The following is a 25,520-nucleotide window of genomic DNA, read 5'->3' as shown; positions in this document are numbered from 1 at the left end:
TACCTTTTGCTATGAAACTGGAGGCTCAGTAAGAAGAGATTGTTGCCCATGAGTCAGGTGGAAGGGCAAGGATGCCTGATTTTTCTTCCCAAGCTGCTTCCCCTTGCAGCATTTTCCTTACTCTTAGATGAAGCAATGTTTTACGTAACATTTGTAACTCAAGCCATAAAAGAGGAAATGACAAGTTCCAGAATGTATTGAAGCTCCCACCACCTCCTACGACAGGGTTAGCCTGTAGGGAAAATCCAGCTACATTTGCTTAGGTTTCCTGGTTGTTTTGATGATGCTGCCCTCTGCTGTCATCTCAGGGCAGAGGAACCATTTAAAACAGCCGGTTGGTGGATAAATTCAGAATTTACTTCTCTGGAAGGCTTTGAAGAGCTGCACAGAAGCCCAGGTTAGGGAAAGAAGACTTTCACCCCAAGCCCATTATCCAGGACTTGTAATGAGTCCCTGCCTACCTTCTTATGCTCCTCGAGTGCTACTGAAAGCAGAAACTTGCTTGGGGAAACTATTACACAGCCCTTAAAAGGGGTTTTGGGAATGTCCCAAGATTGATGAATCTCACCCACCTCAGAGTCCTGTTGCTAGAACTGTGGGAAACGATTTCCTCCTTTTGTTAGGCCCCAAGTTTCACCTGACTAGGGGAGATTTTTTCCCCTTGACCTCAATTATGTCCTGGCTCAAGTTCACTCGCATATGTCCCTTTGCTCCCGTCGCTGGGTCAGCTCCTGGTTGTTCAGTAGGTAGTCATCAATGAATGTGAAGATTTCCTCGGGGGTGACAGGTTCCATGTAGCGTTCCCGATCAATTCCCTGCTTGTCAATCAAAACCATGTTGAAGTAGGAGGGAGTGAGGCGCTGAAATTGCCTAGAGAGAGGATCCCAGGAGGCGTGAGACCTTGTCTGGGTTTCATCCCACCAGGCTCTACTACCTTCTGACATTTCACAGCTCTATCTATGGACTAATTCCTTCCCTTCTGTCCCCATACCCTCTACTACTTTATCTCAAACCCCTTTGTTTTTCTCTGACCAGACCCTAGTCTTGCTGTCCCTATGCATCTAACTCTGCTAAGCTGACTCTTCCTCATCTCACATGGAGCAACTTTAGTGATAGCAGACTAGGCTTCCCTCATAAGCTCCCGTAAGTGGAGTTATCACATATAGCTATGCAGGCCGCACAGAATAACTCCAGGGAGCACAAGTTGTATGCACTATGATGTGACTAATATTTTATAGAATTGGGCGGGGCATAGAGTGCACAAGCATATATGGCAACTCTGAGGTTGATTAATATCATTCGGTCAGCTCATCTATCTGTACCTGCAAGTTAGCAGTCTCTTTCCTCTGCGTGTTTCCCAGTCTCTCCTTTGCCTGGGACTGAATCGTTCTGTCCTCACTGAGCTCTAGAGGCAGGTATTGTTTACAGAACAGAGAGGAGTGATGGCTTTATTGACACTGAGTGTATGTGGAGGCATTGAAGGGATGGTAATGGATAGATAATGAGAAAAGTCAACTTCTACCACTTGCCACCCACTCTTTGCCCAGGAGCAGAGGGGTATGATTCAGATTTTAGTGCCTACAGATGCCTTTTGTTCCTTTGGAGACTGAAGACAGATGAGGACATGAGGCAACAGAATCAGAGGCTTCTCTGAGTCATATCTGAGTCTGTATCTCAGTCCTGGTTGTGCTTCAGAGTCACATGAGGTACCTAATAAAAGCATAGTCCTGAAGTGGCTTGAGGTGGAGCCTGGTCACTGTCTTTTATGCTCTCCCTCCACCCATTTGATTTTAAATTTCCACCACTCTCTAGTTTTACCTAATGTATCCCAAGTGTTCAAACACAAAACATGCCTCAAGATAGTACTGTCTGCTGATTTTTCCTCAACCCTCTTGTTGCCAGTGTCCTGCCAAGGGTTGTTGCCACCCCCTTTCCTGTGACCTCCCAGCCTGGACCTGAGCTCCTCGATTATGTTGGCTGACAGCTGTTGCTCTCGGATACGCCCCACTTCCTGAGGTGTCTGTCCCACCAGTTCAATGATGGTCACATGGCGCAGGTCCAGTCCACAGGTGGATTGCTGGGAGGGAAGAGAAGGTTTTATGGAATAGGCTTTCAGACTCAAACCTAAGGCTACTTAGCTAATTTCTCCTGAGACCATGTTGAGGCAGTGTGGGAAAGGAGGGGCTTCTACCTCAACCATCATACTATACAGTTTGACAACCTCTTTCCTCTGTTATTTCTGAAGCATTTGCCCTAATAGTGTTTCTTTTATTCTAATGAAGTATACCAGATCTGTCACATCCCGTGGGGTAGAAAAATGAAATGTAACTGATAAATTACAGAAATATCATCTCTTCCTGGTTAGTATTACATTGTCTTTAAAGTACATACGTCCTTACCAGATGGCTATGGTGATATGATTATAATGGCTGTCATTTATTGAACACACATACCTAATGCTTTGCAAGAATAAGCTAATCCTTACAACACCCCTAATAAAGTAAGTGGTATCATTCTTATCCTGTAGAGGAGACAGTAACTTGCCCAAATTTGCATGACAATGAAATGCTAAGCCAAACTGAGGGCGCTGCCTGCCCAGGTGTATGCTCCTTACCACTAGGCAACATGACCATGGCCTTTCCCTCAATCTCCAAGGTTTCTCCAAGGTAGTTCCCGTGCTCTTTTCATTGTCCTTTGTTGAGTTCTTCACACTGTACAGGACACCCTGTAACCATACCCTGCCTCTTTGTCCTACTTTGTATTGCAGGGTCGCCTCTTAGCCAGTTACGGAGAGCAAAGTTTAAAGCAAACATTGAACAGTCCCTGGTGCCCGACCCCTTATTTAATCTGTGGGCTACTCCTCTAGTCCTGACCCTCAGAATCACTGTCCTTACTTACTGGTTCCTGTTCCTGTTTTTGCTTTCTGTTCAGGTTGAGGTATTGCCTTTGTCTGCCCCCATTTTCTTTAGATTGCTGGAGGAACTAGGACCATTTTGGTCTAGACATCCAAGGTCATTCTTTTGATAAAGCTGCTACCATCATGGACCTCTGAATATTGACTTCGCAACTTCTAAGATTTAACCTTTTTAATCCCCCTACATAGCATTTTCTCTCTAGTCCCTTGTAGCTCCTCAGAGCCATTTCTCTTAGTCCTGTCAGTATACCCTTCATTCTCTTCAAGAATCTTTTTATAAGACCCAATGGGTATATCTATTGTGTCTTATTGACTCCCCCCTTTCCATAAGTGGTTTTGGCTAGGTGACTCTTAGTATATTAAAAATTGTCAAAAAATTGTTATGTAATTCCCTAATTTTACTTTGAAATATCACAGCACTTTTCCTTCTCTTCTGCTACTATAGTGGTGAAGAGCTCAAATCCTGGAGTTAGACTGCCTTGGTTCAATCCCAGCATGCTTAGTTACTATCTAGTAATCTTGGGCAAATTCCTTAACCTCTCTATGCCTCAGTTTCCTCACCTATGAAATGAAGATAGTAATTGTACTTACCTTATGAAGGTTGTTGTGAGAATTAAATGAATAGGTGTAAAGCATGAGCTTATACACCTAGTATTTAAATAGCACTTACCATCTAAGTGTTAGTGCTTTTATTCCTTGAAAACATAAACATAATTAATTCCCAACATTTACATTTGCTCACACCTCTCTTACCAGTCTCTCCAGAGTGCTTTGCTGTGCTCCCTTACCATCTTTCACCATGCCCCCTTCAAGTCACACCCACTATTCCAGTGCCTTTGCTGCCTTTTCAGTAAAAACATAGACTTTTTAAAATGTGCTAAATTTGTCTACAGTAAAACGGATCGAATGTTCCCCACAAAAAATTTGAGGAAGTGGGGTTTGTGCTGCATTAAGAGCACCTCTTTGATTTGAAAGAGGTAAGGGAGTAATGGGGTGGGGTTTTGGAGTCTGTATAAGAGATAAGACCTCATTAGTGGGTGGGTCTCACCTGGAGCATAGAGATCTGCATTTTATAATATCTGTTGGAGGGGTCAGGAGCTGAGATGATGAGGAGCCGCTGTTTCTCAAAGAACTGATCCAGAAGGCCAGCAGCTGAGTTGACATTGACATTAATCTTCATAGCTAGGGCAAAAACAGATGATCAATCAGAGTATGGCCTTATCATAACTTGTAACAACACCTTGAGTTTCAGTCTTTCAGGTTAATCCTTTTTGGTTGTTTCTGCCTTTCCTTGGGGGAAATCCTGAAAGAATACTTGGAGAGTTTGAACTCTTCTTCTTGGGGTAGGAGTATTGTATGAGGGATCATTAGCCCTTAAAATAAACACATGTAAGAAACCCCCATTCCCACATCATCCATCTTGCAATTGGACCATTGTACCATACATAAGGAAAGATACTGAAAAGTAGCCCTGATCAATATGTCCACTCTCCCCATCCCTTGTTTTTACTTACGAGCACAGATGGGGGGTGATCCTGACCATTGGCGGCTGGACTGGCAGACCTGGGAGGGGGTTCCTTGACGTTCATAACCTCCATCACAGTGGTATTCACAGGTGGCACCATAGTTGTCCCCTGCTGAGGTGCAGCTGAGGTAGCCATGCTGTGGTGGTTTGAGAGTTGGGCAGCGTCTCACTGTCAGGAAGAATTTCAAGTTAGGGGCTATGGTATCGCTTTTAGGAAAAAAGTGTTAAGAGGGTGCTCATGTTGTGTTTTCTAGATCAGGAGACCTAGGGTGATCAGAATGAACGCTTTCTTTGTGTTTCCAGTAGCCAAGAGTGGAGCCAGGATTTTTCTCTTAAGGAATTAAATCTGAAATGCAGACAAAGATGTTCATAAAATCTGGAGGTACAGGTGAGTATACATATTGTCATGAAAAAGGCTATAAATCTGTAAAAAATGTTTGTTTTCAGACTTTGTGGACACCCTATGCAAAGGTGACTACCTTAAAAATTAATTTGAATATCAAAAATAAATTGGAGAAGACTTAAATATCCATCAGTGGTAGAGTGTTAAGCAAACAAAATATATTCTTAGATGATTATGTTGTCATTCAAAATATTTTTAAAGAATTTTTAAAAAGTATGAGAAAACTACTATTATAATGAAAGTGAAAAGGGTGATCTAAGATTGGATATAAGTATGATCTCAGCTATATAATTTTTGAAAGTATATGTAGATGAAAGACTAGAAGGAAAATACCAAAAGATTAACAATGATTGCCTCTGGATGATGGCGTAATGGATTTTTCCCTTTATTTCTTTATTTCCAAACTGTTAAACAATGAGCATGAATTATTTTTATAATGAAAATACCAAATCAACACAACACAACGCAAAACAAAGAGGAAGAATCAGGAAGCCGACACCACCAACTTCAGCAGAGGTAAAGACCAAGAAAGAAGGCTGATTAGATTTGATAATTAAAAGGCTAAGGAAAGAAACAAATACAGAGTAACTTCATGAATGTTATCTAGATTTAGGAGAGTGAGAAAGTCTTGTTGGGGAGTTGGCATTTCTGATATGTGTATACACCTGTAATGCAGCTTCCTGAATGACCCCGTTTAAGTGAACTTGTTTTTTCCCTCTCCCAATACAAAAGATGCATCTGTTTAAGGCCTGAAGAGAAGAGGGTTTGGGTGGGCATGTAGACTGTCAGGCTAGAGCAAGAATAATGAAAAACATAGAAATGGAAGACTTCTTTCTGACCTTGTACTTTCACAATGAACTTGCAGCTGGCCCGGTTATAGGCTTGATCATAAGCAGTGTAACGAATCACATGCTCTCCTTCAGGAAAGTCAGAGCCAGGCTCAGGGCCCCTAAGTGTCACCCTGTATTGGACAGAGTAAGAGAGTCACTGAGGAAAGAGACTCTTAGAATTGGGGTCTGGGGCACATCATTACTCTGGTATCAGCCTGTGCACTTCAGTGTGAGCATCCTGAGAAACTGCTGGGAGGCATAAGGGGAATCCGTTACTCACCTGGTGATACTACCATCAGCAGAATCCTTCACCAAGGGTGGGTCCCAATATACTCGGGCAGTCAGTTTCTCTGGCTCTGCCATTTTCTCACGTGAGTGGGGACAACGGATCTTGGGGGGATCTATGTCTGTCAAGGTCAGAAATCAAGTGCTGACTCATGGTCCTCATACCTTCCCTGGAGGGAACCCATAGAAGCAGCACTCCAAAAACGGGGTAGATAAAAGATGCACACTCAGTTCAAAATGCTCAATGAAACTGGGAAAGGAAGCCCAGCTCCAGGGGGAAGTGATTACTTTGTTAAGACTGTGCCCAGGGTGTCACCCTCATAGCAAGCAGGAATACCTTCTGTGGTGAGAATTCTACATCTTTTGTGGATGCAATGCCAGGGTAGCTCTTTGCAGCAGGACAACTGGGAGTGACCACCATTTACCTACACATACAGGCTCGCCTCCACTCCATCGTCCATCTTCCATGCAGATTCGGCTGCGGTCACCTTCCAGGTGGTAGCCACTGGAACAGCTGTAGTCACAGCGGGAGTCAAGAAGCACCCCATTTGTGCAGGCGTAAATGCCACTAGTGATGAGTGGCAGTGCATGGCATCTTATCTCTAAGAGAGAACCAAGTGGCAAGCTCAATGACCTGTAGGACTATCTGGAGGTGATGCCTGGGCATCTACCACAGGAAGAACCATATCAGAGACAGCAGAAAAAAAAAAAACCCAGAAAACCCTACCCCAAACTGCCCTTACATTCTTGTGCCTAACTGCCTTTTTGTTTTCATATTATGAAGTACAGAAGTGTTCTTGAAGGTCCTAAAAGAACTAAATTACTTGTCTAAGTGCATGGACTTCAGAATCATTCTCAAGTTTGGATCCCAGCTCCACTTTTTAACTAGCTCTGTGACCTGAGAAAATTACCTCATCTTTCTCTGAGTCTCACTGTTTTCATCTGTAAAATGTGGATATTTCATAGGATTGTTGTGCAGGTTAAAAGAGACAATGACACACCTGAGTGGCTCAGTTGGTTGAGCATCTGGCTTTGGCTCAGGTCATGATCACGTGGTTTGTGGGTTCAAGTCCTGTGTCCAGCTCTGTGCTGACAGCTAGCTCGGAGCCTGGAGTGTGCTTTGGATTCTGTGTCTCCCTTTCTCTCTGACCTTCCCTGTTCATGCTCGCTCTCTCTCTCTCAAAAATAAATAAAACTTAAAAAAAACAGACAATGCATATAAACCTCTGAACTCATTTAGGGCCTCAGCAGCTCCTTTCAGATCTTTTTCCTCAAAACTTATTTGTCCTTTAGGAAATTCAAAGCTCCCTTCTGAGTATAATTTTGGCATTAACCGCTGCACCCCTCAGTTGAGGCTCACTTTCATGTGGAAGCAGTCTTGCCTTATACTTGGATGAGAATACAAGTCAGACCAGTGCCTGGACGTCCAGACTTGGTGGTATTTGATTAAAGAGGAATCTATGGGCTTTAGACATGTATTAGAAGTGGAGACTGCTTCCATGAAGTGATTGTGAGCCGGATTGTGAGCTTGCCAAATTCTGGTTTGAGATGCCTAGTACTCGAGAGAAGTAGGCAAATTATACTTTTGGCTATCTAAGTTCTAGTCTTGTGTATGTTCAATTATTGGAGCTTTGAATAAAGATTCTCTATATAAGCTCTGTTTATTTGGCTTCTTGACCAAACCAGACTTGAAGATGATTGCCTTTTATGTTTTCTAATATCCTTTATTTATAGACCTATAGAAAAACAGGGCCAAGAAAAAAGGGTTGCTTTTCAAATGAATTTGTTTTCTTAATATTATATGACAGTGAAAATGATCCAAGATGTTTGCCCTTTTTTCTCTTACAAGGAAGGACAAAGCCAGATTCAGTGTTCAAACATTGTATTTAGCCCATTCTAAACACCTGAAAATATGTATCTCTCCATTCTTTTAACTGATTTTATGTTAATTTATAGACACTTTATTTTATTTTTTATTTTTTTAAATTTTTAATGATTATTTTTGAGAGAGAGAGAGTGTGTGTGAACGAGCAAATGGGGGAGGTGCAGAGAGAGAGAGGAAGACTCAGAATCTGAAGTAGTCTCCAGGCTCTGAGCTGTCAAGCACAGAGCTGGACATGGGGCCTGAACTCAACAGATCACAAGATCATGACCTGAGCCAAAGCTGGATGCTTAACTGACTGAACCACCCAGGCACCCCTAGACATATTATTTTAATTTTGTAAGCCCAATTCAAATTCATTTTGTAAATGATGGCGTCCAAGTGCAAGAACAAATTACTTAAAATCATCTAGAGGGGTGTGGTAGTTTCCTTCTTTGTCACTATCAAACTTTCCCTTTCCTCCACAGCATCTTCCTTGACCAATCCCATTTGACTCTAAATGCTCGTTGCTGTGCATCTACTCACACAGCCTTCATGTGCACACATTTGTGTTTCTATCCCATTAGTCTTATAAGCAGCTAGGGGGTAGTTGAGGAATTGAGTGAACTCCTGAAGAGACTAATTCAGCCCTCCCCCCAAAATGGGTGTCCTGCAAATGACATTCAGCAATGAATATATGGGCAGGCAAGGCTCAGCTACTAAAAGTGGATAGGCTGTAGAGTTTGAATAATAGGTAGGGGTTTGGGAACTGTGAGGGTCACAATTTACAATATGTGTATTAGTATTCCCACATTCTAGATTTAGGGAATTTTCTTGACTTTCAGAAGAAAATGAAGAACAGCAGATGTCTTATGCCTTCACTGCTAAGGTCCTCTAAGGCCATTAGGCCAGGAAATAACAGCAGTTGACCATGAATGGCAAAAAGTATGAGACCACACACATCCTTGAGAGCTCCAAAGAAAAGCCAAGGTTTGCATTAGGTCCCCAGCCCCAAATTTATATGTATTCCTGGGCTCTCTGAACCAGAAGGACTGGTTGTTACATAAATGCCCATATTGCTTGGGCAAAAACCACAGGAGGAGAAAATGAGCTAGAATGTTAGAATGTGGATTCGTTCTGCAGGAGACCTGTGGAAAATTCTCAATTTGCACTTGACAGAGGACATAGTAACACCTCTGGACATATACCCTCAAGTGGCTGACTGGCTGGCCAGCCTCTCTCACATGCACATGTTAGTATATGCACACACACCACTTACGTCTGCAGTAGGCAGTTCCAGACCAACGGCGGCTTGGCAGACATTGCACCGACCTGCGTCCAATCAGTCGAAAGCCCCAGTTGCAGGAGAGCTCACAACGAGTACCCAGGCTGCTGTGATAATTTCCTCCCCTCGGTGAGTAGCATGTGGCTTCTCCATCCTGGATATTTAATGTATAGCACCATCGGGGGACTGCAGCAATAGAAGAAAAGTAAGCTAGAAGTACAGGAATCAAGACAGTGTGGTATTGGTGAAGGGACAGACAACTGTCAAACTGTCAAACTGTCAAATGTCAAAATGATTTTTGACAAAGGCACCAAAAGCAATTTAATGAGGGAAAGCTATTGAACTAAAAAGTTCAAAACTTTAGAACAAATGGTGCTGAAGCAATCAAACTTCCATAGGCAAGTGAAATAAAACTTCTGCCTAAGTCTCATAACATACAAAAATTAACTCAAAATGGATTATGGACTTAAATGTAAAAAATAAAATTATAGGGGTACCTGGGTGGCTAAGCATTTGACTTTGGCGCAGGTCATGATCTCACAGTTTGTGGGTTCAAGCCCAATGTCAGGCTCTGTGCTGACAGCTCAGAACCTGGCCCCTGCCTTGGATTCTGTTTCTCCCTCTCTCTCTACTCTTCCCCAGCTCAAATTCTTTCCCTCTCTGTCAAAACTAAATAAACATTAAAAAAGAAAATAAAATTATAATACTTGTAGAAAAAACATAGGAGAAAATCTCTGGGATCTACAACTATGTAAAGAAGTCTTAGACATGAAACCAAAACCTCAATTCATAAAAGAAAAATATCACAAAATTTAACTTGTCAAAATTAAAAACATTTGTTATGTGAAAAACACTGTAATAGATAAGACAAATCACAAACTGGGAGAAAATATTTGCAAACCACATATCTGACAAAGAACTAGTATGTGGAATATATAAAGAACTCTCAAAACTCAACAGTATAAAAGGAAACAATCCAGTTAGAACATGGCAAAAGACAGGAACAGACATGTCACTGAAAAGGATATATGGATAGCAAATTAAGTACATGAAAAGATGTTCAGTATCATTAGTCATTAGAGAAATGCAAATTAAAACCACAACAAGATACCATTATATACCCATTAGGATGTCTAAACTTAAAAAAAAAAAACCCTGGTAATATCAAGTGTTGGTGAGGATGGAGAGAAATTGGGACTCTCAAACAATGCACGGCAAAATACAAAATGATACTGCTGCTTTGGAAAATATTTTGGTAGTTTCTTATAAGGTTAAACATATACTTGCTGTGTGACTCTGCAGTTCCACTTAAGCATTTACCCAAGCAAAAAGAAAACCTGTGTTCATACAAAACGCTGTACACAAATGTTTAAAGTATCTCAATTCACAATTACCAAAAGCTGGAAATAGCTCAAACATCCTGTGGGTGAATGGTTAACTAACTGTGGTTTATCCATACAAAAGAAGGAAATGCTGTCAACATGCAACAACATAGATGGATCTCCGATGCAGTTTGTGATGTGAAAGAAGGCAGACTCACAGGTCTGCATACTGTAGGAGTCCATTTATATGATATTCTGAATTAGGCAAAAATACAGGGACAGATCAACAATTGCCAGATATCAGGAGTAAAATTTGAGAATAATTTTGAAGGGCAGCCCTGGGCAAATTTTTGAGGCGATGGAAGTGTGGTGGTGGTTACCTGACTATATTCATTTGTCAAAACTCATAGAACTGTATGCCAAAAAAGTGAACAAATTTATTTTTTAAGTTTCTTTTATTTTATTTTTTAAAAAATTTAATGTTTTTTAAATTTATTTTGACAGACAGAGAGGCAGTGTGAGCAGGGAGGGTCGTAGAGAGAGGGAGATACAGAATCAGAGCCCGACACGGGGCTCGAATCCATGAACTGTGAGATCATGACCTGAGCCGAAGCTGGACACTTAACCGACTGAGCCACCCAGGCGCCCCTATTTTATTTTATTTTATTTTATTTTATTTTATTTTATTTTTTTGAGAGAGAGAGAAAATCCCAAGCAGGCCCCGCACTGTCACTGCAGAACAGGATTTGGGTCTTGAACTCACCAACCGTGAGATCATGACCTGAATTGAAGTCAGATGCTTAACTGAAAGAGCCACCCAGGTGCCCCTACAGTATGTAAATTTAAAATGACTTTAAAAAAAAAATAACACAAGCTAGGGAGAGGAAGGGAGTGCGATAACCAAAGAAGGCTGCTTAGGAATAAAGTTCAGATCCCAGTTCAGTACTGAGGACAAAAGGTAATGGAGCCATTAAATTACAAAGACATTAGAAAGATATCTCCTTGGTATTTGCAACTATTGTCCATCACCTGATGAATGGATCAAGAAGATGTGGAATATATATAGAATGGAGTACTACATGGCAATGAGAAAGAATGAAATCTGGCCATTTGTAGCAAAGTGGACGGATCTCGAGGGTGTCATGCTAAGCGAAATAAGTCAGGCAGAGAAGGACAGATACCATATGTTTGCACTCATAGGTCTAACAGGAGAGACCTGGCAGGGGACCATGGGGAGGGGAAGGGGGAACAAGTGTTAGGGAGAGGGAGGGAGGCAAATCATGAGAGACTCTTGAATACTGAAAACGAAGTGAGGGCTGATGGGGGAGGGGGGTGGTCATGGAGGAGGGCCCTTGTGGGTAAGAGCACTAGGTGTTATATGGAAACCAATTTGACAATGAACTATTAAAAATAGTTATATAAAATTAAAAAAATAATAAATATTTGAGGCAAATAAAAAATAAAATGTACATATTAAAAAAAGAAAGATATCTCCTTGGCTACACAAAATAAATGACTCTTCAGTGGCTTCACATTTTTAAAGGCACGCATATAAACAGGCAAAAGGCCACATACCCAAGAATGCATATATAGGATGACCCAGATCTGTTAGCCTGGGGTTGGGAAGTCTAAAGCCCCATAAGACCTCATTCGGCTCCCAAATCCTAAGAGACAAAAAAGGGAGGGCTTTTTTTTCTTTTATAATAGTTTATTGTCAAATTGGTTTCCACATAACACCCAGTGCTTCTCCCCACAAATGCCCCCCTCCATGACCATCACCCCCTTCCTTCCCTCCTCCTCCCCCTTCAGTCCACTGTTCCTTTTCAGTATTCAATAGTCTCTCATGATTTGTGTTGGGAGGGCTTTTTTAAAAAGCACATCAGGAGCTAAAGGAACAAAGAAAGGCTAGGAACCTCTGCTTGAGGGCAGCTGGAGAATGAAGACCGATGATCGTGGGAAAACTATCCTTTAACCAACAATATGCTTGTGACTTCCAGTGTTAGTTTCTTTTTTTAAAATTTTTAATTAAATAGTTTATTACCAAGTTGGTTTGCATATAACACCCAGTGCTCTTCCCCACAAGTGCCCCCTCTCCATGACCATCACCCCCCTTCCCTTTCCCCCTCCCTCTTCAGCCTTCAGTTTGTTTTCAGTATTCAAGAGTCTCAAGATTTGCCTCACTCCGTCTCCCTAACTCTTCCCCCTACCTTTCCCCTTCCCACGGTCCCCTGTTAGTTTCAAACCTGCACCTGTGATACAAGACTGCCATCTGGGGACAGCAGCTCCAAATTACCGAAAGTCTCTGAGGCAGGATAGTTGGAGAGCTGTTGATTGTATGTTACAACACAACGACTTTACGTGGGAGGCTAGGAGCCCAACAGTCACTCCCATTCTATTGCTCACACATATTCTGTCAAGGAAAATACACATAAGATTGGAATGAATGGGACAAACAAGCACAGCACAGGGAAATATAAAGTTCAGGATAAATGCTGAGACAGTAGGAGAGGGCCTAGTTATTGCAAATAAACTCAACTTTGCTGGCCCCAAGGAAGCTTGGCACAAAGAAAACACATTGGAAGGCTGGAAAAAAGCAAAAACACTATTCCAATTTTCTTTTTTCCCCAGCTTTATTAAGGTACAATTGGCAAATAAAACTGTATATATTTAAGATATACAATGTGATGTTTTAATATACATATACATTGTGAAATGATTACTGAAATCAAGTTACTTAACACATGCATAATTTCACATAGTCACCATTTTTTTGTAGTGACCACACTTGAGATGTAGTCTCCTAGCAAATTTCAAGGATGCATCACAGTATTATCAACTATGGTCATGATGTTTTACATAGATCCCCAGAAGGAAGAAGGCAGCCTCTGGGAACTACAGCCTAGTGAGGCTGAGAACACTGATGGCAAAGGGTTCTAGAATATTTAACCATAGGCCTATGAGCAGTTAGAAAGAGAAGCAGTCATCTCCAGGTGCCCTTAAGAATGAGTAATCCCAGAATGACCTCATTTCCTTTTCGGGTTTGGTCACCAGACTGGTAGAGCAAGGTTAATGATGGGTACACTATATGGAAGTGAGGCATGTGACAGTGCCTTTCAGGCCATTGATGTGGATTAGATGAAGATATACAGGAGAGGTAATGGCACAGCTGTGGAGATTTAGAACTGGTTAAACAACTGTACGCAAAAATGCTGATGGGAAACTGAAACGAAGAATTTGGCTAAATATTGCTTGGCAAAATGTCTAGTAGGAAATGTGTCAGTCATTATTGAGTAGCTGTCATGTGCTGAGCACAAAGCTTTATATTTTAAAAATTTCACATCCATCATCTCATATAGTTCCCAACAACTCTGGGAACAGGTGTTTATCCCTATTTTACAGATGGGGAAGTAACTTTCCCAGAGTCCCTTAGCAAGTAAGGGGTAGAGCTAAGATTTGAACCCAAGCTTTGGCTCTAAAACGCATAGTTTTTTTTCCTTTTTTTAATTTGAGAGAGAGAGAGCATAAGAAAGGGGATGGGGCAGAGAGAGAGAGAGAGAGAGAGCGAGAGAGAGAGAGAGAGAAAATCTTAAATGTTTTTTTTGCTTTTTTTAAAAAAATTTTAATTCCAGTGTAGTTAACATACAGTGTTATATTAGTTTCAGATACACAATATAGTGACAATTCAACGATTCCATACATTGTTCAGGGCTCATCATGATAAGTGTACTCTTAATCCCCTTGACCCATTTTACCCATCCTCCCACCTACCTCCCCTCCGGAAACCACCAACCAGTTTGTTCTCTATAGTTGAGAGTTGATTTTTTTTGTTTTGTCCCTTTTTTTCTTCATTTGATTAGTTTCCTATATTCCATGTTTATTTTAGGGAGAGAGAGAGAGAGAGCGCGAGAGCGAGCAGGCGAGCAGGGTGGGCAGAGAGAGAGGGAGACACAGAATCTGAAGCAGGATCCAGGCTCTAAGCTGTCAGCACGGAGCCCAATATGGGGCTCAAACTCACAAACCACGAGATCACGACCTGAGCCGAAGTTGGACGCTTAACTGACTGAGTCACCCAGGTGCCCAATCAAGAGAAAGAAAATCTTAAGCAGATTCCACATTCAGCATGGTGCCCGATTTGGGGCTCGATCCCATAACCCTGTGATCGTGACCTGAACCGAAATCAAGAGTCGGACGCTCAACTGACTGAGCCACCCAGGTGCCCCTAAAGCCTATATTTTTCCTAATCACAATATCTGCCACTGCAGTATGTTAGGCTGCCATTTTGAAGTATAAACTTACATTCTTAAATAGATAATATAATATAGCCACATGATTCAAAACACAAAACGTATAAAAATTTACACAGTAAAAAGTCTCCCTCCTACTCCTGCTCCCTTATCTACCCCCATTTAGTCCCCTCATAAAGAACCACTGTTAACTGTTTCTTTAAGCATATAAAGCAAATCTTACTATAGATTCTTTTTATCTCTTTTTAACACAGAGAGTAGTATATTATGCCCACTGTTCCCACCAATGCTTTAAAAAATAAACTTAACCATGTGTTTTAGAGGTCTTTCCATATTACTACATAGCAATCATGCAATTTATTTAAATGAAATAACATTTATAAAATGCATAGCACAATGATTGGCACACAATATGTGTTTGTCCAGTGTGAAAGTGCTGGAAGGTGGAGAGGCTAGGAGTTGAAACTCAGACCCATGGCCTCTTCTCTGTGCAGCTGTTCACCTATCTCTTTTGGGGGATTATAAGAAAACAAAGTGCTGACAACAGAATTGAAACTGCCTTGTCTATGATTATCTTCAGATAACCCAGTCAAAGTTACCAGCTAGCTCAGGGCTGAAGCAATATGCTGGGAAAGCAGTGCCCCCAGAGGACTTAAGGCATACCTCAGAGAAGGATTTCTGACGCCAAGCCAGGAGTCAGGTTAAAGGGAATGAAATAAAGTTCAAGATTACTGAAAATGGTACCAAACTACATGGTCAGATTGCTCTGAAATAATGATCTGGTTTTTTACCAGTTATCTCTTTTTCTTTTCTTAATCTTTTTTTTTTTAGTGACAGGTTACATTTCTCAAAAATGTTTGATGTTTATTTTTGAGAGAGGGAGAGAGAGAGAGAGCATGAGCAGTGAAGGGGGAGAGATAGAGGGTGACAGAGGATCCAAAGTGGGCTCTATGCTGACAGCAGAGAGCCTGAGAGCCCAAAATGGGACTCCAACTGACAAACCGTGAGATCATGACCTGAGCCAAAGTCAGCCAACTGAGCCCCCCAGGCGCCCCACGTGAGGTTATGTTTTTGATGAAAGACATGGAATGAGCATGGCTTTGGAGTCAGACAGAGGGGCTGGGGTGTAAATTCCTGCTCTGCCACCTCTGAACTCTGCAATTCTCTAAATTTATCTCCTTTGAGCCAAGTTTCCTGATCTGTAAAATGGGGATACTAAATCAGTTTCAGAGGGCTGGTCTGAGAATCATATGAAATTGCATATGTAAAATATATCTAGTCCTGGGAATGATATTCCCTAAATCAGTGTCTGGGTTTGAGCCACCAGCTCATTTGGCATCAAGCAACAAGTTGCTGCTGCCATCTGGAGACACCATCCCCAAATTACGGAAAATCTCAAGCACTGCAATTGCAGAGCTATTGTGAAAACATAGAGACCTTACAGGGGGAGTCTCCAATCTCAGGTTGTACTTTCCCAGCCACCCCCCTCCCCACTCAACACTGATAACCTCACTCAATTAGTTTTGTGTCTGGAGACCAAGTTCCAAAACAGAGCCATGAGACACTTTGACCCCAAGGCCAAAGGCCACCATGTGGCTTACATTTTTCTAAGGGACTTTATGACATTTAAAAATAACCAGTGAGGCAAGTTAATATTAATCATTGGGCTGCCAGACCCTTCCTGAAACTATATTTGTGCATCTGTTACTTTTACCTATACACTTCTTCCAATTACAGTTTTCTACAATCTGGCTTCTGCTCCCAGGATGCCAAACCACCCAGTAACCATTTCTGTGGGGGTTATCACACAGGGCAATAAAAAGTAAACCAAAGGGGCTGTACATAATTAATGCCATACGAGCGATCTATATAATAAATATTTATTTCAGAAGAGGTACATAGTAGGTACTCAATAAATATTTATTGAATAAGAAAATGGAAGGGAATGAGGGAATGAATGAGGAAAAGCTCAGCGTGTGCTAAAGCAGTCAGGGAACAGAGTAGAATTCTACTAATCTGGCTGAACCATAGATCTCATGTGGGGAGAAGGGGTAATGAGTTATTAGCTTGGGCAGCTGAACTGAGGCCAAATTCTGTTAGAAATGGTCACATTGGGCCATTAGGTTAGGGGAAAGTAGAAGCATGAATCAGGGAAGCCAGTTAGAGGGCAACTGTCATTATCCATGTGTGAGGTAATAAAAGTTTTGATCCCATGCAGTAATAAAGAAATGACAGTTCTTGGTGAATGACCAGTGAGAGGTGATGAGGAAAAGAGGCTATTAAAAATGCCATTGCTGGAGAAAGAGGAGCCCTCTTGCATTGTCGGTGGGGATGCAAAGTGGTGCAGCCACTCTGTCAAATGGTATGGAAGTTCCTCAAAAATTCAAAATAGAACTACCCTGTGATCCAGCAATTGCACTAGTGAGTATTTACTCAAAGAATATAGAATACTGATTTGAAGAGACACATGCACCCTGATGTTTATAGCAGCATTATCAACAATAGTCAAATTATGGAAAAAGCCCAACTGTCCATCAACTGATGAATGGATAAATGGATAATGGAACACATACACACGTGTGTGTGTGTGTGTGTGTGTGTGTGTGTGTGTGTGTGTGTAATGGAATATTAGCCATAAAAAGAATGAAATCTTGCCATTTGGAATGACATGGATGGAGCTACAGTGTACTATGCTAAGTGAGACAAGTCAGTCAGAGAAAGACAAATACCATATAATTTCACTCATATGTGGAATTTAAGAAACAAAACAAATGATCATAGGGGGGAAAGATAGAGAACAAACTGAGGGTTGCTTGAGGGGTTGTGGGTGGGGGGATGGGCTAGATGGGTGATGGGCATTAAGGAGGGCACTTGGGATGAGCAGTGGGTGTTGTAAGTGATGAATCACTGAATTCGACAACTGTAACTAATATTACACTATATGTTAAATAACTGGAATTTAAATAAAAACTTGAAACAAACAAACAAAAATGCCACTAAGGCATTTTTTAAGGAGAATGATGGCACAATTATCAAAAGGAAGAAGGTCAGCTGGAGGAGCCTTTGTCAGGGAGGATGAAAGAATTTAGTTTTATATATCTCCAAATGAAAATGTTCAGCGGCAGTTGAACATCTTATTTGGATGCTCAGGAGACTTATCAGGGTTGCCTAAAGTTCAGAACCATGCCTCATTCTCTACTGTCACCACTAGAGAGTCAATCTCCTTTCTTGGCTTGAGCTATGACCAGGATAGTGAAATGCCATGGCGCCCAAGTGGTGGTAAGCAGAGAGAGGCTTGCTCATTGCTGCTGAGAGACTAGAGAGATTGAGGTTCAAGGAAGGGGCATATGATTGAGGCATTGGGAGAGAATTGTGATCTTCAGGGAATGTTGTTTCAGCTTGGAGATTTGTGGGTGAATGGGAAACAGATTATAGAGAGTTGAAGAGTTAGTGGATGTGTAGGCAGAGAGCCAGTGGGTGTAGACTCTTTGGCAGCAAGAAGATAGGTAGAAGGTAGCTACAAAGAAGCATAGAGAAACACAAAGCTCTGATTATTTCTCGATTGAAACTCTTCCCTCAAAAGTCACTATTTACCTTCTTCTTGCCAAATATAATGTTTGCAATACCCTCAACTTTTCTCTGCAATATTTGACACAGTAGGTTTCTCATTCTTTCCCCTTCTCAAAACTCTCTTCTCATGTGACTTCTGTGATGTGATAGATAGTACTCTGATCTCCTTCTACATGGCTGATTTCTATCTCTTTTTCCCTTCTTGGCGTCTCTTCTCATATTCACATCTGTATATGTTTTCTTTCTCTTTTTTCCTTTTGTTAAAGATTTTTAACATTTATTTTTATTTTTATTTTTTTTTAATTTTTGAGAGACAGAGAGTCAGAGCACAAGCAGGAGAAAGGTAGAGAGAGAAGAGGACACAGAATCTGAAGCAGGCTGCAGATCTGATCTGTCAGCACAGAATTCGATGTAGGGCTGAAACTCATGAACTCTGAGATGATGATCTGGGCCAAAGTCAGATGCTTAACCAATTGAACCCCCCAGGCACCTCTGTATATGTTTTCTAAAGCAGTGACTTTGACCCTCTGATCTTTCAGACTGCTCATTCAGCTAAGCTGCATCTTCTTACTTCCCACTGCCTGTAGGGCACCTTCCCCATAGCAATGTTCTTCTCTAACTTTGTCTTTCTGAGAGGGGTCTTACAGCCCTCCCAGGTATTCAGACAAAATGCTTTGAGATATCTGTTTCTTAGCCTCTTGGTATATCACATCTGGAGCAAATCCTCTCACCTCTTTCTTTGAAATGTCTCTGGGGTTCATCCTTTTAAAAAAATTTTTTTTAACATTTATTTATTTTTGAGAGAGACAGAGTGTGAGTGGGGAAGGGGCAGAGAGAGAGGGAGACACAGAATCTGAAGCAGGCTCCAGGCTCTCTGAGGTGTCAGCACAGAGCCCGATGCAGGCTCGAACTCACAGACTGTAAGATCATGACCTGAGCCGAAGTTGGATGCTTAACTGACTGAGCCACCTAGGTGCCCCATGGGGTCCATCCTCGCTCTCTATTTCTTTGCCATACCTTCAATCATCTCTAACCAACATTACTGTAGCTAATTCGTGAAGTCTCCTTGACCCAGGCTCTACCCTTCCTGACTCCCTACTTCTGTACATAATAACAAGGCTGATATGATGAAATTATTATTACCATGCCACCCTCTGTGCAAAGACATATGAGGGCTTCTTATAACTTCTAGCACAGGAGCTAAACTCCTCTGCATGGCTTGTAAAACATATAAGCAAAGAATCTTAGAAATGGAAGAGATACTAGATATTGCCTAGTCTTCCTTCCTTTCTTTTTTTTTTAACATTTATTTATTTTTGAGAGAGAGAGCGAGAGAGAATGAGCACAAGTGGGAGAGGGCCAGAGAGAGATGGGGACACAGAATCCAAAGCAGTCTCCAGGTTCTGAGCTGTCAGCACAGAGCTCGACACAGGGCTCAAACTCACAAGCTGTGAGATCATGATCTGAGCTGAAGTCAGATGCCCAAATGACTGAGCCACCCAGGTGCCCTTCTAAATTCCTTTCTAATGCAGGAGTCCTTATTCAGCATTCTTCACAGATAGTCCTCCTGCCTTGCCTAAGAATGGTCCCTAGATTACAGAGTGTTTCCTAATTTTGTCTTACTCTTTGTATTCAATTATATTTTTCTCCTACTCTCTCCACATCCCATCTCCTCCAGTCAGGCTGGTTTCTTCTTAGATCCTTCCTCTAACAGCTTTGTTCTTACCTCTATATTTGTGGCCAAATGCTTTGCTGAATTCCCTCCCGTCCCTTCTCCAGTTCTCAAAATCCACCCATCATTCAAGGCCTGATATATGTCATTTTTCATGATACCTGCCCTGACTTCATTTTCTTTCACTCTTATTGAATTTACTGCTATCATATAGATTCATACTAACTTGCCCTACATGTGTTAATTTTATTGCCCTCTCACCCATCCCTGCCCCCAGCAGAATGTAAGCTCCTTGAGGAGGACAAAACCCTATCTTAGATTTTATATCATCCACAGGCCTACCCTGCACAGCAGTAGGTGTACAGCAGGTATTCAGTCAATACTTAGTGATTAATAATAGATGGGTAACCTTAGTACCAGAGAGGTAAGGTCATATAGCAAGTCAGTGACCAAGTTCATGATTGGAAATCATAGCCCCTGATTCCCTGGGCTGCAGTTTTGGCACCTATGGGACAAGCTAGAAGAGGATACTTCAGTGAAGGTCTAGGCCTTAGGAGAAAAGACCCTTCCTGAGCCTGATAAACAATGAGGTTTACCTTGGTAGTCTAGGGCAGAAGCCTGTGGGACCTCTTCAGCATATACTTCATTGTAGCTTTCATCTGGGTAGTAGCCTGAACCTGCAGTGAAGAAGATAATAGCAAGATGACATATTAATTTCTTACTTAAGTGCTTCCCAACTTTTTCCCCTATCCAACATGGTCCCTTCTTGAGGACATGACACTCCCTGGGTAGGGAGCCAGGTGGATATTTAGTGTGGAAAGTTCTGCCTTGTAAAGCAGCAGAACTATTGTACATAAACCTCAACATCTCAGGTGCACAGAAGGTGAGCTCATGATCATGGGTGGGGGTGGTGGTGACTTACTGGTAGCACAGGAAGCTTCCATTCAAAAGAAAAAAATTGAACTTCTTAACTATCCATCAATCCTACCAATCTGGACTGTAACTGACCCATTTCCTTGGTGAAACACACAAGGTCTTGGAGAGATGGATAATGACCAAGCTCTGAGGATGGACTATTGTCTCAGGTAGGAGTTAAAAATAGAGTCTGAGTAATGGCCTTGCCACTAGTGACAGGCCTGCTCATGGTCCTCAAAGAGAAACAGTTCCTCAAGCTCCCATTAACCCACAGGACACCACCCTTTTGCCACTTGGTTGCCACTGCTAGGGGTGACATGCCAAGGCAGAGAGGGAGGTTTCAAAAGGTAAGAAGAAATGAGCACAGTTTCATCTCCTGAACAGTTTGTCCTGGTTTGCAGGAAAAGGAAGGCAGAGTCCTTTGGAGAAACTTCCTGTTCTTCTAATCATCAGGAGCTTTAGCAGGGAGCTGCTGAACTAGAAGAACATTTCAAATACCCCCCGCTTTTGTTAAGTGGCCCAGTCAGTGGTGGAGGCAAGTCTGTGGCTTCTGGGAGACTACACAGTGTGTTTCACCAGACAGCAGGAAATCGGTCTTGAATACAAACTAATTGGAATACAACTTAGTTTTTTTTCTGCAGTGAAGTTTCCAGAAGATCTCTTTCCAGCCTCTCTGAGCCCTAATGTATGCACAGGAATAGAACAGCCAGCCATGCAGGAGTCAGAAAACAATTCCTCATTTCCAGGAGAGGGTGTGCTTTCAGGACATGTCTGGGCTTTAGTGCTGGAGGCCTTTGGCCTGTGTAAACACTCAGACCACAAGCTTGTCTGCCTCCTCCCTGCGAAGAAGCACAGGGCCCCCTGCACTAAAGGGTGGAGCAAAGGGCTGGATGATGGAGATCCTCCATTCCCCACAACCCCAGACTGGGGATGGGGGGGCATTGGGAAACCATTCCATCTTAATAAACAAGAGCATGAATCAAATTGAAAGTTTGCCTTATGAAATCATGCCTTCATTGATTTGCCCTCATTCTAGAGGAAAGAGTTCATTTTTTTCTTGCCATTTGTTTTTTTCTGTTTTCCCAGTTTGGTTCTTTTCTTGGCCTTCCTTTAGTTCTCCTTAGGCCTCCTCTCCCTTGCTGTCTCTCTTTCTACATGGGAGGGTTCTTTGTGGGACACGAAATTCTTATCAGCTGTTTCAGTTTAGTATTAGCCTCAGAGCCTTACAGCTTCTGTAAACAGGAAGCCAGATGTGTATGATTCCCTAAAGCATTAGTCCCAGCACTCTTGTTCCAGAGCTTACTTGTGAAGAAATGCCCAGCAGGGAGAAAGCCCCTGTTTACCAGAAGACAAAACAGGAGTGTTAGAAGCCTATGTCTGGAGAGCAGTAAGAACAGCAGCAGCAGCAGCATGACTAACATCACTCAGCATGTGCTGGTTGTCTGTTCTACCCATTACATATGTTATCTTATTATGTCACCCTAACATCTCAATGAGATAGACACTCTTATTGTTCTCTGATATACACATGAAGAGACAGGCTCAGAGGAATTAAGGGAGTAGCCCAATTTCTCCCTCCAAGGAAGGAGCAGAATGGGCATTCCAGCCCAGGGTGCTTTGACCCCTTGATACCAAACTTAGATACACCGCTAAAGATGGCAGTAGGAGAAAGCTTTGGATGATATCCAGCAGAGATGGAAATCCAAAATGTTTCTTGCCATCCAGATTTTAAACTCTGTGTGTGGGACCAAAGGCCACAACACAATTTTTATCATTCTAGAATTACAGGGGATGTGGAAAAGCTGAGGGGAAGATGCAGTCAGATAATTACAGTTTCCAACAGGGTGCAGAGGTAGCTGGACAAGTGCCAAGTTTGCACTTCAATGGGAATGGGCTTAGGCCACCTTGCCACTTTAAGCCTTTTCATGTCCCTCTCTTTGCCTGTCATTGGGTATTTTATTTTGCAAATATTATGATACTGACATGATATCTAAGAAAGTAGAGGGACACCCTCCCCACATTGTTCTATCTGCTTGCCCCTTCTCAGCACTGAGGAAGAGAGGTTTGTACAGCTTGCCTCAGTACGTTTGCATCAATCAGAGGTTACTGGGTGGTCTGTTACTAGGTCCCTCCAAATTCCATAGTACAGTCAGACCCTCCAAGCACTGCCCTTCACAAAGGTATGGTTGGAAATGTAACTGATAGTTGAGAACTATTTTAAGATCCACACCGATGCTTGGCTTATTGTAACAAATATAGTCTGACTTCCTGAACTGCACAGATATGCCAATCCACACTTTTAACCCACTTTTCACTTTATTAATATTCTTAGCCCTTTCCAGCACCTGCTGACTATTCCTATATCCTTTTTCCTACTAGCCCTCAATCCATACTTGGTTGCTTTCCTTGTGCTATTCCCATTTGAGAACAAAGCTATAGCCATGAAGAAACAATGCTGGATGCACAAGGAATGGTCAATAAATATTTGTTGAATGAATGAATGAATGAATGAGTAGAGCAAGCTCAGACAGCTGAGCTAGTGATGTAGGGGAGGACTATTAAAATTTTTCTGAATTTCTCTCACCATGTAGACTCCCAAGAACAGAAGAGGGCAGAACGAGGTTTGTCACAGACCTCACCAACCTGGCTTCCAAGAAGGAGTGTGGTGATTCTTGTGGAAGTGGAGAGTGCCATCTTTGCAAACTGCCCTTTGAAAGCTCTGAGTCTTTTTTTTTTAAACTGCTCTGTCCAGAGGGAGAAAGGCAAACCATAAGAGACTCTCAAATAATGAGAACAAACTGAGCGTTGATGGCAGGTGGGAAGAGGGGAAAGTGGATGATGGGCATTGAGGAGAGCACATGTTGGGATGAGCACTGGCTGTTGTATGGAAACCAATTTGACAATAAATTATATTAAGACAAAACAAAAAGAAAGAGACCATGGGAAAAAAATAAACTCCTCTGTCCTCAAGACTCCAGTAGCTTGGACTTCCACTCTAGAAAAGGCAAAGTCCCTTCCACTCCATGAGGTTTCTTTTTTTTTTTAAGTTTATTTATTTTTGAGAGAGAGAGAATAACAGTGCAAGGGGCAGAGAGAGAGGAGAAAGAATCCAAAGCAGGCTCTGCACCGACAATGCAGAGCCTGACATGGGGCTTGAATCCACAACCATGAGATCCTGACCTCAGCCAAAGTCAGATGCTTAACCAACTGAGCCACTGAGACACCTCTTCCATGAGATTTCTTACAGGTGTTCAAAACTGAGCTTTGAGCCATCTAATCTCCATTCCTTAGTTCTCTGGTCTTTGGATTTGGGTCTTATATACTTGAACTGGTTAGGGGGAGGTTGGGGAGGATGGGTAAACATATTATCTCCTGGAGACTTAGGGCTCCTTCAACCCCAAAGAGTGTGTACTCTACCAAGGGCTTGACTTGAATTTCTTCTCAAAGTCAGCCCTTGTGCTTCACCCCCTAGAAAGCCAGGATAAGCCTGGGAATAAGTTTGCATATTTGTATGAAATCTTGATGCAGCTGTTCCAGACAAACAGAACTACTGCCAAAGGCCTTCGCCAGAAGCTAAGGGCATGTGGAAAATTTTAGCTGCAATGACTGTGGCTGTGATGGAAGCAGTTTGTTATTTACTCATCTCTGGATATTTTCCTAACTTTATTGGTTTGGTCTGACTCCTTTCCCCACTCCCCCTCTTCCCAGTGCCTATGAAGGCAGACACTGCAGGCCACAGAATATTCTTAGCACTTGGAATGCCAGTTGGCCCCCATCAAAAACCTCTGTCTGCCACCTCATTATCCTTCCTTCATTTCTCTCCCTCCCTCATACTTCTTCTCACTGAGTCTGTTCTTTTCAGCTCCCTATGTCTCCAGAGGCAAAGGATGAAACATTTAGGAATCCAGAAATCTCCATTCTTTCTGAAATAAGGAACAAGTCAGAAGAGACTGGGGAATCTCTGTTTAAGAGAATGTGATATGTATTGTTATTAACATCTTTGGCATAAGTGGCTATAAAAATCTCATTGTATAAGTAAAGTCTAGGGGAGAGAAAGGTAGGGAGACACTGAGACACACACACACCCAGGAAGAGAGAGATAGAGACAGAGAGAGAAAGGGAGGGAAAGAGAGAGGAAGCTGAGTGCCGAAGCAGGTGAGACAATGGTCTCAAAAGCCATGTCGTCAAACCCTCTCATTTTTATGCTGATGCAGCCTGTTTTCAAATATCTCTTGTTAGTTTGCCTCAAAAAACTTCCCTTGGTATCTTTTGGAATGTTTATTTGTTGGGGAAAATAGTTTTTCTTTATTTTTTAATTTTTTAACGTTTATTCATTTTTGAGACAGAGAGAGACAGACCATGAGTGGGGTAGAGGCAGAGAGAGAGGGACATACAGAATATGAAGCTCGAACCCACAGACTGCGAGATCATGACCTGAACAAAGTCAGATGCTCAACCGACTGAGCTACTCAGGCACCTCAGTTTTTCTTTAAAGGGTCTCTTATTGCAGTCTAACTCTCCTTTCTCCAAGATATAGTCTAGGTCCTACCTTTCATGGAAATAATGGGCAACAGATCCTAAAACTTACCTGCATACCATGTTGGTGTCACTGCTGATGTGAAGAATAACAGGAGAGATAGAGTTCCTCTTTGGGTTATTTGACCAGTCATCCTTAAAAGGAGTTGGGCTGAGAG

General features: G+C 42.1%; 1 protein-coding gene across 1 annotated transcript; it reads right to left on the bottom strand.

Moving 5' to 3' along the window:
• Positions 1-180: 180 nt before the first annotated feature.
• SRPX2 (sushi repeat containing protein X-linked 2) lies at positions 181-25,496 on the bottom strand. Its single transcript, XM_029930389.1, has 10 exons — positions 25,415-25,496; positions 20,508-20,588; positions 9,098-9,289; positions 6,383-6,559; positions 5,953-6,079; positions 5,682-5,803; positions 4,429-4,608; positions 3,963-4,096; positions 1,956-2,077; positions 181-870 (listed from the first exon to the last, which is right to left on the bottom strand). The coding sequence occupies exons 1-10, from the start codon at positions 25,494-25,496 to the stop codon at positions 690-692; spliced, it is 1,398 nt and encodes a 465-aa protein (XP_029786249.1). The 3' UTR covers positions 181-689.
• Positions 25,497-25,520: the final 24 nt, after the last annotated feature.

This window comes from Suricata suricatta, chromosome X (assembly GCF_006229205.1).
Source record: "Suricata suricatta isolate VVHF042 chromosome X, meerkat_22Aug2017_6uvM2_HiC, whole genome shotgun sequence".
Taxonomy (NCBI): Eukaryota; Metazoa; Chordata; class Mammalia; order Carnivora; family Herpestidae; genus Suricata; species Suricata suricatta.
Note: the sequence above shows the minus strand (reverse complement) of the source record. Positions and strands in the feature narration are given on the sequence as shown.